We start from the raw sequence: 16101 nt of genomic DNA, 5'->3' as shown, positions 1-16101 counted from the left end.
ACAAAGAGATCTTGATATAAGCTTAAAATGGATTTCCATGTCAATATGGATTACAAAGCAATAAAAGTTGTTGACTATTTGACTAAAGATGCTGTCAGTTTCAGGGAAAAGCATTTATCGGTTTTGAAATGGCTTTTTAAAATTATCAGAAAGTTGGTAAATAGAATATAATATATTTCAAGCAAAACCTTTTACAAGGTTATTGTACCTAAATCTTCTATGGTTTGAGTGTATAACGATAAACAAGCATCATAATAAAGGCAAGATATAAACGCAATGAGATCTAATCATGCAGCTATTTACGACGCTTCTTTGGCGCAAAAGGTATTCTTTTTTTCGTTATTCTAAGATATAAGCCAAGAAATGCGAGAATTGCGAAGTTTAATAGTCATAGTATAAACTATCATTGTCTTAAAAAAAATAAATAACAACAGTGTAAAACATTGTTTGTTAACTTTAAGAATAATTTTTTTTTAAATTTTCAATATGAACAAATAACATTCAGGTAAATACAAAACAAACCAAAAAATTGATGTTCTGAATCTATTATATGAAATCCCTATTCAATTCTTACTTTATCAAATAAACATGAGAATGCTTAAACATTCAGACAACTTACAGAGTGGAGAGTGCTGGTTAAAGGCGATTGTAACATCTTCTCCAACATTTAAGCTGGATAAATAACCAACGAAGCGGTTGAAACAGATAAACCGTCATTAATTCTTCTATATTTCACCATTTTTCAGATTTTTAGCCAAATCTATATATCTGTACCTCGGAGAGAAAAGGCACCATGTCCATTTTTTTCGATTTTCAGATTTTGGCATCATTTTACAAATTTTTTGTTGCTCTTTCTACAGGTGTAAAGAACTATGCCCTATGTTTACTATTAAGCGATTTATGTATATTTAAAAAGCGCTATGATACTTCATTACTTAAGGGTAAAAGGCACTACATGGGCATAAATTTTTTTCACAATGGAGATCAAAATAAAATATTTTAAAATATGGGAGGTTAAGTGGCCATACCAACTGTAATAATTATGGTGAGAAGTACAAGAAAGAGTACAACCGGAAAAGTGGAACAAAAAATGAATTTGGAAAGATATCTTCATTTGGCTCCCCTGTAAAATTTACTTTTTGTGACATGGTGCCTTTTCCCTCCGAGGTACAGATATATAAAAATGAATGTGTGTCTGTTTGTTTGTTTGTACTTGATAGATTCAAAAACCATACATCCAATCGCCGTGAAAATTTGGGAAATTATTAGGTATATCACCAGGAAGGTTTTTGCAAAGTTTTTTTAAAATCAAAGTTGGGGTTCTAGGTGCACCCGAACAAATTTCCCAAAAATATCAAAATAACATTTAATTAGTAATATTTGTTAAAAGTGTAACCATGAAAACCATGAAAAACAGTTTTTTGCAATTATTAATACGAGAATAAATTATACCGAGGATGGTAGAAAATCCATTAAACTAAAAGTACTCAACAATACTATTGACGTTGATAATCGTTGGGTAGTACCATATTCTCCATTACTACTAAAAACGTATAACGCACACATAAATGTTGGGTACTGCAATTCAGTGAAAGCTACAAAATATATTTGCAAATATGTGAACAAAGGAAGCGATATGGCAGTGTTTGGAGTGGAAAATACAACTGCATCTAACGATGAAGTCACCCAATATCAACTGGGACGCTTCATAAGTAGCAATGAGGCTGTATGGCGTATTACCTGTATATCATTTTCCATTCATGAACGATATTCAACGGTTGTTCATTTAGCTGTACATCTTGAAAATGGACAGCGTGTGTATTTTACATCAGAAAATGTACGTGCAAGAGCAATGTCACCACCGCCAACAACATTAACTGAATTTTTCACATTATGTAGAAATGATACCTTTGCAAGGACACTACTGTACTCTGAAGTAGGGGTAATTTTATTGTTAATTTTCATTTCGATGTATTGTATATATTTGGTCATTAATAGACTATGTTTGAGGTATCAAAACTGCCTTTTTGTTCAAACACAGCAACGTGTGAACGGGTACAGCTAGTATTAAATATTTACTAATAATATTGTGTGGTCAAATGATTCTGAAATTACTGAAATAGCACTTGAGAAGTAATTATCCAAGAACCAACTCCTGTAAGACTTACTTACACTAAATTTACTTTTTAAAAAATTTTTGCGTGTTAAATGGGTAGTTAAAACTAAGTTTGTTTTTAAAAAAAAAACGGTTGTATTTTGGTTTTAGCGAAAATCGTGAAAAAACATCCAAAATCCTTTACAAAATTTGCACCTTTTTTTAGCAGTTAATTTGTCATTTATTTTATTTAAGCGTTATACCCGTACATTATGCTAAAAATGGCACTTTATTAAATAGCGTAACCGCTAACTTCTATCCCAGAAGCACGTGTGATGTTAAGAAACTCCATCTTTTTTTTTATTATTTAATGTAGATGAACATTTAACATGATTGCGAGTCTTTACAGTGCTCAGTAGATAGTAAACTGTTAAGAGGCTACAAAAGGAAAAGACGCTGTACAGTTAGCGCGTCTCAAATATGGTAATTGATTTTAGGTTCACCCATAAGATTTCCGGGTGCGCTAAGGTTCTGAATAAATTCTGTTAACCAGAATTGACGTTACTTCATGAATTGATGAATGTTTAACAGGTATAGGTTGATTTTTCTTTAAAATGATACTACAAAATTCGTTTCTAATACTTAGCGCACCCAAAAACTTACAGATTTTATTTTAATTTTGAGTGATTCTTGGGCGATAATTGAGAGCGGTTTTCCTCAAGAATATCAGTTGGCCGGAAGTGGGGCATTATTTTTTTTAAAAAATCGATTTCCGCTAGATGGAGAAATCAAACATTTTATTGATAAAACAACCAAGATGTTACTTAAAACTATTTACAGATTTGGATACTAATGCATCAAAAAAAATAAATAAATTTTTTTTGGGGGGGGTTTGTTTTTCAAATTAGACGTGAGTTTCGGAGGCTCATAGGGCGCTATCACTTCATAAGTGCCCTTTTATTTATTTTTTTAGAAAAAAGTGACTAGCGTAGATTTGGGTCCGGAAGTCAGTTAGGGCGACTTGAAGTTATTAGAGCTTACTCTCGTTACCAACCATTCAAATCACTCGCGAATAGCGTTAAAATTTCTTTAAGCATCAAAATCATTTATCATTTATCGTTATGTTTTTTAATTTTACCATAAAAATAAACCGTTAATTCCTTTAAAAATTTTATAAATTTTTTGTCTATGGCCGCTTGTTATGTAACATGTTACTTAGTAACGTGATACGAAAATAGCCGACACATTGGAACTTCAGCCACACTTCGTGTAACATTTTATTTAATGCAGTGCTGTAACCATTATCTTAGTTTTACCGATTTCTTTTTTTTTTAATTGTATAAAGGATTATCACTTTTACTTTAGCCAACGGAATAGATTTTTTTATTCGTCATTGCCTATCAGGAGTTATATGTTTACAAACAGCTGCAAAGCCAAAATAGTTGAAGACATACAAACAGATAATAAGTTTCAATAATCGTACACAAAAAATAGGGAAATTTTACTGTCACAAGTTATTGCATTTTCTTGATTATATGAATGCTAATCTTCCAATCCGATGCAAACCTCGTACAGTCACTGGATTTTTCCCAACTTCTATAGCACCTGTTAACCATTTTTATATATATGCTGAATTGGCGATGGAGAACGAAGAATGGTTACACCAGAAGCGTCTGAGTTTTCATAATTTAGAATCTTGAAAAACAAAACATAGAACATACCATTATGAGTCATCTATCCTCACCTGCTGTTAACTGATTCCAGATTTTTGGAGGCGTACTTAAATTTTGACCTGACAAGATAGTAATCTACGGATTTCATGGTTTTGGAATTTTTTGGTATCTTAGTAATGCCTAAACATAAACTTCATGGATTTAGCCACTTCACTTAGCACTACATCGATGTCCTCTTTTAATTGGGATCCTTGATCAGTAGTCCCAAGGTCTATTGCTACACCACCAACTCTATTTAGTAGAGAATCACTAAATGGGACCAAATTCAGGGTTTTTCTTTTTTAGTGAATGTATAATATAAGGTATCTGTATAATATTTTACATGCGTAATATGTAATTAAAAACTATAGTTTTTTCAAAGAATAAAGCTATGCATGTTAAACGATTCCTTAGCGATAAAGTAAATGCATCAAACGGGAAATGAACCGAAACCAGTCCATCAAAAACCACATCCAAATTTTGGAAGAAGTCAAGAATAAGCAAAGTAGAATTATCTATGTTGGTATTGGCATGACATGAAGAACTCTTATCTGCTTAACGATATTTTCACGCACTTGGCTGTTGGATTCATTGAAAGACCATTGTATAAACAGTGAGATACAATTAGGTCAGATTGTCTGGCAGAATGAACATGTCATTCCAATTACAATTTTTTGCATCTTAATCGGAATAATAGTAAATCATAAGATGTTCCGCATCCATGAAAATGCCAACTCGTGAAATAAAAGGAGAACACGAATAGAAATGAGCAGGTTTGTTTCTAGAACTAGCGTTAATTTAAAAATAAAAAATCAACATATTTAAGAGTAAGTAATTGTATAAATGGTAGGCCAGTACATTCTACTGAAATGGCACTGTAGATAGAAACCAAATAAGCGTTATAGATCTCTCAAGCATATAATCATATATCAATTTTATTTCCCTTTCAATAAAAAACTTGCCCGATTGCAATACTTCCCCAAATAGTAAGTAAGAGAGAGTAAAATATATATAATCATATATAACTAAGAAGGTAGTTTCAAAGATCTTAAAACAATCACATTATAAATAAGAATACTAATTTGAAATGAGAGATGAGAGGAGATAAATTGATTTTGGCATGCTAGTTGACCTTTTCAACATTTCGGTGATATTTATTTCGAGTGGAACAGTAGCAGGAGTTAACCTTTTGTAAACATACGCAGCCATTTATAATTCTATGTGTAACCAAGTAACTCGTAAATATTGGGAGAAAGAATTTTATAATTATCTAATTCATTTCGAGTTTTTGAATTTTTGACAAGCAATGCACATTTTGAGGCCCATTTATTCGAAAAATACCTTTCAATCCAGTAATATGGTGTGGTTATTTTGACTTGGGTATTTTTCAATTCATGCGAAAAATTACTTATTAATATCCGCTCAAACATCCTTACGAGTAGATTTATTAGTCATAATTTTTCTGAATGAGAGAAAAATACGGGGATTCTATTAAATTATCTGTTCAATTTTAGTTTTCAATTAAAACCAAGATCTCTATCATACATAAATAATAGGTATATGTTATAGTTCAGTAAAAAATAATGCTCTGCAGCTTAAAAGACCTATTGCAGCTACCTTTCATGCTTCATGCTGTGGGTACGCTAAACCCAAAAAGGTTGGTGAAGTTCAGATGGTATACCAGCACAGACGCCAATTTCTATTAAGATATCGTAGACTGCATTCTCCGACGTCCAACGCGCTAAATAGAATTGTAAGAAAAGCTAAATAGAAACGGTAAATGCAGGCAGTAAATGGAATCGAGTCTTTTAGTGAACTTGAATTGAATGATTTAAGACAATTCATCAGAAGAACGAATCGTTCATACTTTCATTATTTATACGTTTCTTCATTTTTATTTTCTACCATTTATTTGGTCAAAAATAAAATGAGTAAATATTTTTTGCTCCAAAAAAAAATGAAATAATTTATAAAGGAATAAATAATAAATTAATTTATTTATTTAATTTCAACTATGCTAACCTTTCGACTACATATTCTACCATTGTGGTTATAATGCTACTGTTTGCTGGGGAAGATGGAGTTAGTTTTAAGTGAGGAACTTAGTTGAAATTTATATTTTTATTTTATTTCGTTAGATATGAGTGCTACTTCAAGATTACTTAGGCTAACAAATAATGCCAGAACTTTGCAACATTTATTTAACTACCTGTGTAGGAACTTGTAAACATAGAAAAATTGAGTGCCACTGTAAAGTTAAGTTAGAAAAATGAGAATAAAAATAGCCAAAATACTCGTACTACTTGTAATTATTTTGAATCTGATAGTATTCTATTTTGTATGGTTTCTGGTTGGCCGACAGAAACAGCCAAATGAAGATGTTACCATTAAGAAGATTAGAAGTGCAGAATGGAATGATGTGCAGGCAAATATCACAGTCATCCTTAGAGGATTTGAAAGTTTTGAAAATGATATACCAAACACTGTACGATCTATAGCGTCAACATATCCAAACATAAGCATATTAATTGTAACCGACACTCCTCCATATCCACCTTTATTCTTCAATTCTTCATTGAGCTTGTTTCAGAATGTACGCCTAGTGAATCTACAACCAGGATTAAACAACAGTTTTGAAGCTAGGACTCCATTATTTCAGTTATCAACGGAATTTGTATTATTCATGCCAGACTCAACTAGAATTCATACAAAGAAAACCATAGAAAAAATGTTAAGAATTATAACTAACGAAAGAACAAATTTGGTAGCTGTTGCGGCAACATATAAAGCTTCAAAGCCAGTTACATGTCTCAACTGTCACATCAATCTGAGAGAATGGATCATTCAGGTATTTTGTGGTAAATTTATTAGTTTGGTTTTTTACAGGTTCCGCATCCGATCCGGGTCTTCTTCTATAATGTCCTTCTTCCTTATACTATACATTAGTACGTTACCTGGATAGTAATATCACAAACGAATATTGCACAAACGCAATACACCAAACTTCAACCTTCTTCAAATAATTCTACCACTTGTACACACTTCGGATACTATACTTAATGTAAATGTCTGAGATATTTTTTAAGAGTTAACTTTCTCATTCCTCTGCTTAATCTCCAAAAGTTTTTCGAAGTGCAGAGACAGTTGTAGATAAAACGAACCTTCTTTTTTGCACCAGAGTAAATATTGGAGTGCATACTACTCTAATTGGTAACAATTCAAAATCTGGTTAAAACTCACATGACTTTCTTTTACTGCATTTCACTAGGTTCTAACTCATAAGTTTAGTTCTGTAAGAGCTGGCTCTCTTAGCATACCTCTAAATGGTATAAGGCACATTAAAAAAGATATTGCTTTTTTCAGTTAAAATAAACGTTTTGTTATTGAGTAAGAAGTGATTTTTTTTAACCAAATTAGATGTTTTATCTATCAAATTATTATTTATGTCATTCAATTTGTATTTAAAAAAAAATTGATTTGATTGCAATAATGTAAATTAAAATATGTATGTAGCATTTTCAGACAAACGAACCTCATTTTCAATCAGATTAAATATGTTATTAAATTTGAATGAAAACATGTTTTACTTAATTGCAAAAATGTTCACTATGATTGAAATAAGGCTACTTGATAAAAATATGTATGGCATTTTCAACTAATTATATCTTTATCAAAAGAAGGCGGTTGAAACCGCTGCACAGTTACAGATATTTTATCCATCATTGCTTCTGTTCGTTCTGACCGATTTCGGACATTCATTCATCCAAATTCAGCGATCGCATAATCAGATTTGAGTCAAAAAGTTTAAAAACAAAGGACCCTTTTTAAGTAAAAGCCAAATTTCTCAACGCAAGACCGAAGATGGATAAACTGAGGATGAATAGAAATACGAAGCCGGTCAAAATGAAAATAGAAAAGCATTTTTAAATCTAACTTGAACTTACTTCTGTCAAATTGAATATGTTGTCTTGGCATTGCATGAGAACAGGCTCCATTTGATTTAAAACTTACGTTGATTAGTAAAAAGTAGTTTGTTTTTATTACTTTTTTAACCAAATTAATCTTATCTCTTACTTGTTTATCTTTTATATTCTTTGTTTGTTGGGTGCAGGTCTTGAAAACTCATCTTTTCTGTAGTCTAATAGCGCGACAGTGTCCTCATCAGTGGCTAACATGACCCAGTGGTTATTGGATCAAAGGAGTTTGAACCGAGTAGAGGTTATAATGTGTTAGGATATGTGACTTCAATGGCAGGTGTTGCTCCTGCCTTCTTGATTTAGTTTTTAATGAGTTATATATTTGATTTAAGTTGTGTCTGTTCTGTAAGTAATTAAGGTAAGATTTTTGACTATGTGTATCATCTCTAATGTTTTTTTTGTCCATAATCCTAGCGTTGAAGGTGTTGAACGTATGATCGAGTGTATTGGCTTGAAAAGCTAAAGCTTTATTTTTTCTCCTTGTTATTTATATCTCACTCTTATTGTTTCAATCTCTTATCCACACGCTGCGAAATATTCGTTGTTTCAGTTAATTGGTATTAAATGTTATTTAGTTATTTTGTTTTGTCTTTGATATTCTTGTAAATTGCCTTTTTTTAGGTGTTGCGTGCTGCGAATGTCATTTGTTAAAGATCTAAAATGATTTGTTATCTGTTAGAGCAAGGTCTTTTAAGTCAGGGATAGATGTGATTCCTGATTTGTACACCCTAACTGGTTGTGAGTTTCATTGTTTTGTTGGGACCAAGTTCTTACTGGTTGCTTTTCTTGTGGTCTTGCTTGTTAGACGTTTTGGCTAGCCTTATTTTTTTGTATTATTAAGGTGTGTTGTGCATGTGCTTCATCGGTGAAGTCCTGGCAAGTTACTTATGTTGTACGTTATATGAGGTTTTGTGCCGTGTACAGTGTTGCTTTAAAGCAGCAATTATTTCCTACCCGAGAAAACAACGTTACCGGACTAAGCAACTTATCTAACTGAAAAGTTATCAAAGCATTTAGTAAAGTTTTTCATTTCAAATGACTGCGTGATATAATAGATGCGCATAGCTAATCCCTAAATTATCATTTTAATTATTGTAAATATTAATATTTATTAATATATATTTTTATGTATATTATATTTAATATATATTTTAAAAGGATGTTTTTTCAACATTACGCTTTTTCATGCAGTTTTTGACGTTCAACCCATTCACAACTATCTTACCGGACATTTTAAATATTTATAAATTCAATTTAAACTGTCATATTACTGCTAAAAGTAATGTTTTCTACTTTTGAAAAATATTTGAGATCCTAGTAGGAAGCTGCGCCACTGCTCACATTTACACAATATAAATTTTAGAGATACCTACATCTTATTTTCTGACACTGGCCATCGAAGATACAGAAGTTTGTGATTTAGGTTTGTAGCAACTATCATAAAACAATCTTCAGACAATGAAAATTACGCGTTTCAACTTTTCATAATCATTATAGCTAAAAATTTATCGCGTAATTAAAACACACAATTACTTGTAAATATTTGCAACAGAACAGTGAGCTGGTGATTGATCTAACATATCTGTTTCAGAAGAATGTAGAAGTACTAAACAGAGATGGATGTAAAATGCAAGTAATGGAAACCACATTAAGAATTAAGAACATTCCTCATTTGCTTAGAAGGTGAGCGTCAAACGAATTATCCTAGTCTATTGCTGAATATAAAATAAGAGAAGATTAAAACAAAAAATGCGCGCTCAATAAAACTTGCTTTACATGGAATTACGCGACAATTGAAAAGTCCCATCTGTTAATATAAACTTAAATTTCATCTTCTGCAACTACAATAGGGTAGTTGTTGGTTTTAGTTTTTGACCAATATTCTGAGGCAGTAGTTTGAAACAAATAAAAGTTTCTACACCTTCTAGAGAAGACCGCTTAAGATAATTTACTCTATTGGCATGATTACCAGACTAACTCTCTTCTGCGATTGGATTCAGTATAAATCTATAGTACTCCAGCCAGTTTACACCGTATGAGTAGTCGCTGCATCGAATTGTTCCTATGTAGAGAAATGATTTGGTTTCCTAAAATGATTTCTTGTATTCTGCGGGCTGCAATAGTTTTAATGATAGCGTTTTTTTGTGTACGAACTGCTAAGGGAACAGAAAGGAGTATGTTGGGGTGAAAGAAAGTGTCTCTCTGAACCTGTTATTGGTAAAATGAAGAATCTTACGACTAATACCTTGTGATGAAGTGTTTTAAAACTTTGAGAAGCTGATCTATGCACTTTGTGAAAAGTTGTTACACCAGAATGATTTTTCTTTGTAACCCCTACTGTAAAAAAAATGCACACTGGCATGCGTTTCACAGTCTTTTTACTAACAAGGTAAAAAGTAGTAATATATTTCAGTTAAACCGCGATGCAAAATCATTGATCCATCAAAGTGTGTTTAGATACATCCATTTTCAGAGTTAGCCTTATACATTAGTGCCGTTTATTTAAATTATCTTCAATGCACGGAAAGCAGGGGCATCTCCTGATAGTAGATTTCCCAAATTCAATCTTCCAGTAAAGTACCGTTTTAAATTAAATTTAATCATAGTAATTTAGTTATTTATTTTTTATTACTCTGCTTGAGCTTCAATAGTGATTTGATTTTATGCACATTTATTATCAACATTTATCACACTTTTTGTGCGCAATATAGTAATTGAAGAGAAGAGAACAAAAAATTACGTTTGAGTGAATTTTGAATTTCATTTTATTATAGGCCTTGAATAAAAGTTCAAAGTATATATGTTATGTATATATACGTATGTTATGTCTTGTTCAGTGATTCTGTGGTGATGTGTATATATAGTTTATTTTTTATTGAAGTTTCGAGAATGAAGAAAGTCAGTACATTGAGAGTATGACTTTTGATTGGTTGAACGTTTTCTTACTTCCTATTAATGAAGAGGAACTTGTTTTAAAATTCGATGTTGGAAGAAAATTTGTAAGAACATAGAATATTGGAGAATAATGTCCATCGCTTTTTGGTGACTGATTCATTAATCCAAAAGGAAAAAAGATTATTGCCAATTTTATATTGGCAGAACATTGAGAATTGCAATAACAGAAAGTCGTGTGAGTGTCCACATCAGATTTTTAGCATTTCATATTTTTTACAACAAAAAAAAACCTTTGGGACGGGAAGATCTCAGCTTGCAAATTTCAATTTCTGTTGTTTGAAAAAGAGTCTTTTAACTCAACAGTCAATAAAAGAAAAGGTTAACCCTGTAAATCTTAATTCAGAAAAAATGAGTAGGGATTTATTTAGCCATCTCTGTAAATATCATGTCAAGGTTTGCAGCAATAAAAAATAAATAAATAAAATTAATTGCATGCTAAAGTCGTGGCATTTTCAGCCATTTAACGTATTGCTGCTCAGTATAGTCCAGACCATTTTCAATCTATATCCAGATGAATTAAATGGATTCTTGTGTCATACAAAGAACACTGTCATGTTGGTCACGGACTATTCTACTTATTGAGATGCGATTATTATGGTACGCTAGGTACCCTGGTCAGTGAGACCTTCTTTAAGAAGGCCATACTTCGTCCATTTTGGGTAGATAACGAGGGATCCTCCTACCTGGGTTATTTATTCATAATTTCGATGCAAATAAGTCGACTAGCTGTGTTTTAAGAAATTGCATTATTGGGCTGTTGCTTTTAAGCACTTCCTTTGTCAGGCGATCTACAGTTTTGTTCCCAAGCAATCTTTTATGGCTGAGCATTGCATTCTGCTGTAGTAAACAGCAAGTGATTCGTCTTTAGATGCACCTGCCGTGCAACAGCTGACATTGTATCTTGAGAGTCAACAAATATCCTCTTCATCTTGTTTCTTTTCGATACTTCTTGAAATGACGAAGATATTGCCACTACTTCTCCATTAAAATTATACACCTTCTTACCCTTCTTAAAATGTTATTGACCTGTAGATGGAAATAAATATTTTGGAAAAAACGGGAAGAAATTTATAGTATTATTTAATTCTAAGATCAACCTCCACAAAATGGAACAAGAAAGAATTTTAGTTATCGGGAGGGTTCGTTTTTCACCTTCTGGTGAAAAGTAGGGTTTCTAGACCTACTCTTAATTAGGCGCGAGACTTAGGTCGATTTTGCAATTCTTCATTCCCCTGATCTCTCAAAGACCTTGCACATTCATTTTCTACGGATATTCTTTAGTACCCTTCAACATTCTGTGACAGAACTAGGTATTATTTTCATTTTATTATTTTTTTCACTGTTTATTTTTATCTAATGTATATTTTTTCCTATCATTTTTTTAATTTTATTGTATAATTTTCAGCCTAATTTGTTCCTTGAAAAAAAGTGAAGCTCCTAAGGATACCCATATTTTGTGAACGCGACAATTTGGCTGCAATAACTCTTAACAAGTTGCCTCAGACGAATAAATATTTGTCTCTCTATAAATACACTTCTATTTAGAATCAACCTCAAGTTAGGATATATGGTAAATTTTGACGATTTTCTGATTCTACAGACAAACAAAAAAAAGACTAAGAAATCTCAGTGGCGACTCCTGTTTTACTACCTAAGAGCAGGCAATTTATATCGAACCCTTTACAAAAATTTTATTTAAGATTTTTACCATTTTGTTTAGTTTGAGGAATCATCAAGCGATGTTTGCGATTTTGTCCGTGGCAAGCATGCTACATTGTTGCGCACGGAAATGTTAAGAAAACTTACTGATCCATTTATGCTCCCTTTTCCGGATTCTTTCTACATTCAGGCAGCCACACACCGAATTAAGGTACGTGTTTTTTTTTTTATTTCTGCGCAAAGTTTTGTTTGTTGTTTTTGCTGATGTTTTATTGAGTTTGACCAGTTCAAAAGATTCTTAGCTCCTGCAACTCTGTCAATTTTCTGTCATCATCTGACTGTACAGTAAAACGGACAATGACTATAATAATAGAAGAAGCGGCGATGAGCCAAGCAGCTCACAGTGATTGCGATTCACAAAATCTACAGTAATAACACAAGTTTATTATGCCCAGAATACATAAGCAAGCCCTAGTGCTCACACGAGACCCCAAAGTTATCTACCGCCTAAGAAACGCCTCTGAACTTGTACTGCTCATGGCTGGCCGCCAAGTTGATGGAATGTCGCACTTTCCGCGCCGTCGCTTTGGTAGAGGAGAACCTATTCTGAGACAATCAAGAGTTGTGTGAGCACTCACGGCCGGCCTAAGCAAGCCCAGAAGTCTTGTAGCCTAAAGTGCACGTCAGCAGAAGCATTATAATTTTTGTAGCACCTCACCCGTAAAAATTGTTATGTACCTACTATTACCATAACAGTTTACAATGTTTTCGAATATTATTTTCAGACTCATATACTGCGAGAGTTACCATTTGGTAGTGGTAAAGAATTGTATGGGAACCCCCACTCAGCGTGGAAAGCTAACCAGCTTTCGAAGGAACGAGCGGCAGCTATGTACCACGCTCTGGGGTTGAAAAAGGTATGTAATATCTGTTTGACCTTCTGAAATATTACCAAATCTGAAAGAACAACCTATATTGATTATGGGATTTTTATAATTGACAGGTTATGTTAGAAAATGGTGATACAGAGTGGCATGGATGTAGACGTGATACAGCTCGATGTTTCGGCACAGTAGTAGATGATACACCACAGTATCTCTGGGAAGGCAAATGGACGCCACCATGTTGTTTGGCTGGGCTTCGTAGAACTGCAAGACATGTGTTCCATTTACTCGATCAAGCCCAGACTAGGTAATTTCTCTGTTATTTACTTTGTGGTGTTTTAAATTTAATAATAATACCTAATCAAATAATTATTGAATTTTAGATACTGGCTAGAAGGAGGATCCCTGCTGGGGGCTATGCGAATGGGTGACATTCTCCCTTGGGACTATGATGTGGATGTCGGCATTTACTCAGAAGATATTGGAAGGTGCTCTTGGCTTGTCAGAGCTAAAACTAGACCAGCTGTTGATGAACAGGGATTTGTTTGGGAAAAAGCATCAGAGGGAGATTTCTTTAGAGTTCATTTGTCACAGGTAATTATTGACTGAACGTGCCCATAGGTTTAACGAACAAAAAGTACCTACATGGAAACTCTAGCACACTCTCACACTTATCTTATTTCTCTTATATCACAATCACTCATACTAATACAGTTTACACTTTACAATCTTCTGCACAATATATTTAGACTTGCCATAAATACTGTTCAGACTGGACTGAACTATTTGACTACCCACTCTCTCAAGATATGACCATTGCAAATCAAAAGCAATGATTTCTGAGGACTGGAACTCATCTTGTGGTTAGGGGTTGAACCTTGCCTTGTTATTACGCTAATACGTCCTGGACTAATTAATGTGCATACTACATATTTTTAATACTGAATTTTTTCAGGTCAACAGACTGCATGTAGATATATTTCCATTTGAAGTTCGTAATGGTACAATGACGAAGGGGACATGGCTTCATACGCATAAGCAGGTTAGTTCATATATTGTACTATGTTTGGTTGCTAATGTCACATCTTATTAAATTTCCAAGCGTATGGAGGTTTCAATATTATTATTTGACACTGAGGAGGAACCAAAAAAGACCTACGCTCTCCTAAGTTCCTCTGGATCTTATATAGCTGACCCAAGCAAAACTTTGTCGGGAAATCTAAGCTCTTCCAATACGTTCCGAGATAAGAAATCTTTCCTAATACCTCAACAAAAGTTTAGTGCCTTTAGCGCAGCTTGCCTATCATCAACAATCCATGGTGTTAAATTTCTTATTTGCTCATCAGGTATGCAATAGCCATAAAACTCAGTAATTTCAAACTTTAAATACTGTTTACATCATTATTCAAATACCATGAATAGATTTTATATATTACACTTATTGTGTATTTCGAATCTCATTTCACCGCTTTCGGAACTCCTGAACAAAAAATTACCTTTCTCCATTTTGTTCCCTGAACTTCTCTTTACAAAAGGAGACACACTTTTCATTATCAACATTGTTGCCTACGTTAGATGATGGCTTTCATATCGCAGTGTGGAGTATTAGGGTAACGTCATCTATCCATTTTCCCATAACTTTCATCACTAAACTTATAGACGATCGTAATTTATGTTTTACTAGAGCAGGTGGTAATGTTCCATTTTATCAGCAGACTTGTCATAGTATCATTTGAAATAAATGTTTAAAGACCTAGCAATTTGAAACAATATCACCTCTGCTGTCGAATGAGTTCACCTCTCCTAGCTGGGATACAATAAGAACTAAATTAAAATAACTAATGAAAACTAAACTAAAGCATTAAACGTGTGATAAGCTGACACAAAAGTGCAGCTACATAAGAAATTTTCTTAATTACAATAATAATATTTTAACTTAATTTACAGGATATGGAGTTCCCTCAGCATTTCCTTAAGCCACTTTCGACCATTGAATTTGTTGGAAGAACTGTTTCTGCTCCAAATAATATTCATGACTTTTTGGAATTAAAGTTTGGCAAAGGAGCAATTGAAAATCCAGTGTATCCTAATCCGAGCAAGATGGCAATATTTGGTCTTAAAGTAGCTCCAGAAAAAAATTAAATGTCGTGTTGAATATCGTCAGTATTTGTTCCTAGCCATATAATATAAAACTTTGTTGAATCTTAACAGAAAATTACTTTTAAAATGCGCCAAAATTGTAATTATTAAATAAAATGAGAATTTCCTTTAAAAAACGTAGTTTTTTATTCGCAAATCCATTGAATGATGATTAGAATCACATTCAGTTCTAGGCTCTCTTACGAGGCACTGGTTGAGATTTAACACTTGAGGAGCTCAAGGCGCGATTCAATTTTAAGACCCCCCCTCTAAATATTGTCGATCGAACAAATTTTCTTGGGCAATAACAGATGGGATTCTTCATTCAGGAAATTACAACCATGGGAATAAAACTGAAATTTAGGCCGCAATTAAAGTATAATGGTTATCCCATTTTAAATTTACTTAGTCTGCATATTATTCATGTAAGGGATATTGCATTGTTTACTGACTTCTCATATTAAAGTGTATTTTTAATTAGTAAAGGTGATAAAGATGAGTCATAACTTAAATTGAAAGTATTTTTATTAGACCTGAGATCAAAGGGACCTAAAGGCGTGCGCCTGAACAGAAATCCACCATTGCACGAAAATTCCTGCATTGAATTACCTCTTTAGCAAAGCAGTATTAAAGGATTTTAGTGATCTGCTCGAAAGAATAAAAAAGAAAAGCTCTTGACT

General features: G+C 33.0%; 1 protein-coding gene across 1 annotated transcript; it reads left to right on the top strand.

Moving 5' to 3' along the window:
- Positions 1 to 5840: 5840 nt before the first annotated feature.
- Positions 5841 to 15558, top strand: LOC141462095 (ribitol 5-phosphate transferase FKRP). The gene is made up of 7 exons (XM_074143696.1): positions 5841 to 6655; positions 12460 to 12609; positions 13184 to 13315; positions 13402 to 13589; positions 13666 to 13876; positions 14238 to 14324; positions 15230 to 15558. Exons 1-7 carry the CDS (start codon positions 6077 to 6079, stop codon positions 15422 to 15424), a joined length of 1542 nt encoding a protein of 513 aa, XP_073999797.1. The 5' UTR covers positions 5841 to 6076; the 3' UTR covers positions 15425 to 15558.
- The last annotated feature ends 543 nt before the right edge of the window (positions 15559 to 16101 follow it).

Source organism: Rhodnius prolixus, unplaced genomic scaffold, assembly GCF_049639745.1.
Source record: "Rhodnius prolixus isolate KJV_2025 unplaced genomic scaffold, Rpr scaffold_12, whole genome shotgun sequence".
Taxonomy (NCBI): domain Eukaryota; kingdom Metazoa; phylum Arthropoda; class Insecta; order Hemiptera; family Reduviidae; genus Rhodnius; species Rhodnius prolixus.
Note: the sequence above shows the minus strand (reverse complement) of the source record. Positions and strands in the feature narration are given on the sequence as shown.

What these genes read in the sequence shown, in the direction of transcription:
- LOC141462095 (XM_074143696.1), top strand. Translation starts at nt 6,077, where the DNA reads ATGAGAATAAAAATAGCCAAAATACTCGTACTACTTGTAATTATTTTG. An exon ending in TGAGAGAATGGATCATTCAG is followed by an intron (nt 6,656 to 12,459) that starts GTATTTTGTGGT and finishes CATTTTGTTTAG; the next exon opens with TTTGAGGAATCATCAAGCGA. An exon ending in CTCGATCAAGCCCAGACTAG is followed by an intron (nt 13,590 to 13,665) that starts GTAATTTCTCTG and finishes ATTGAATTTTAG; the next exon opens with ATACTGGCTAGAAGGAGGAT.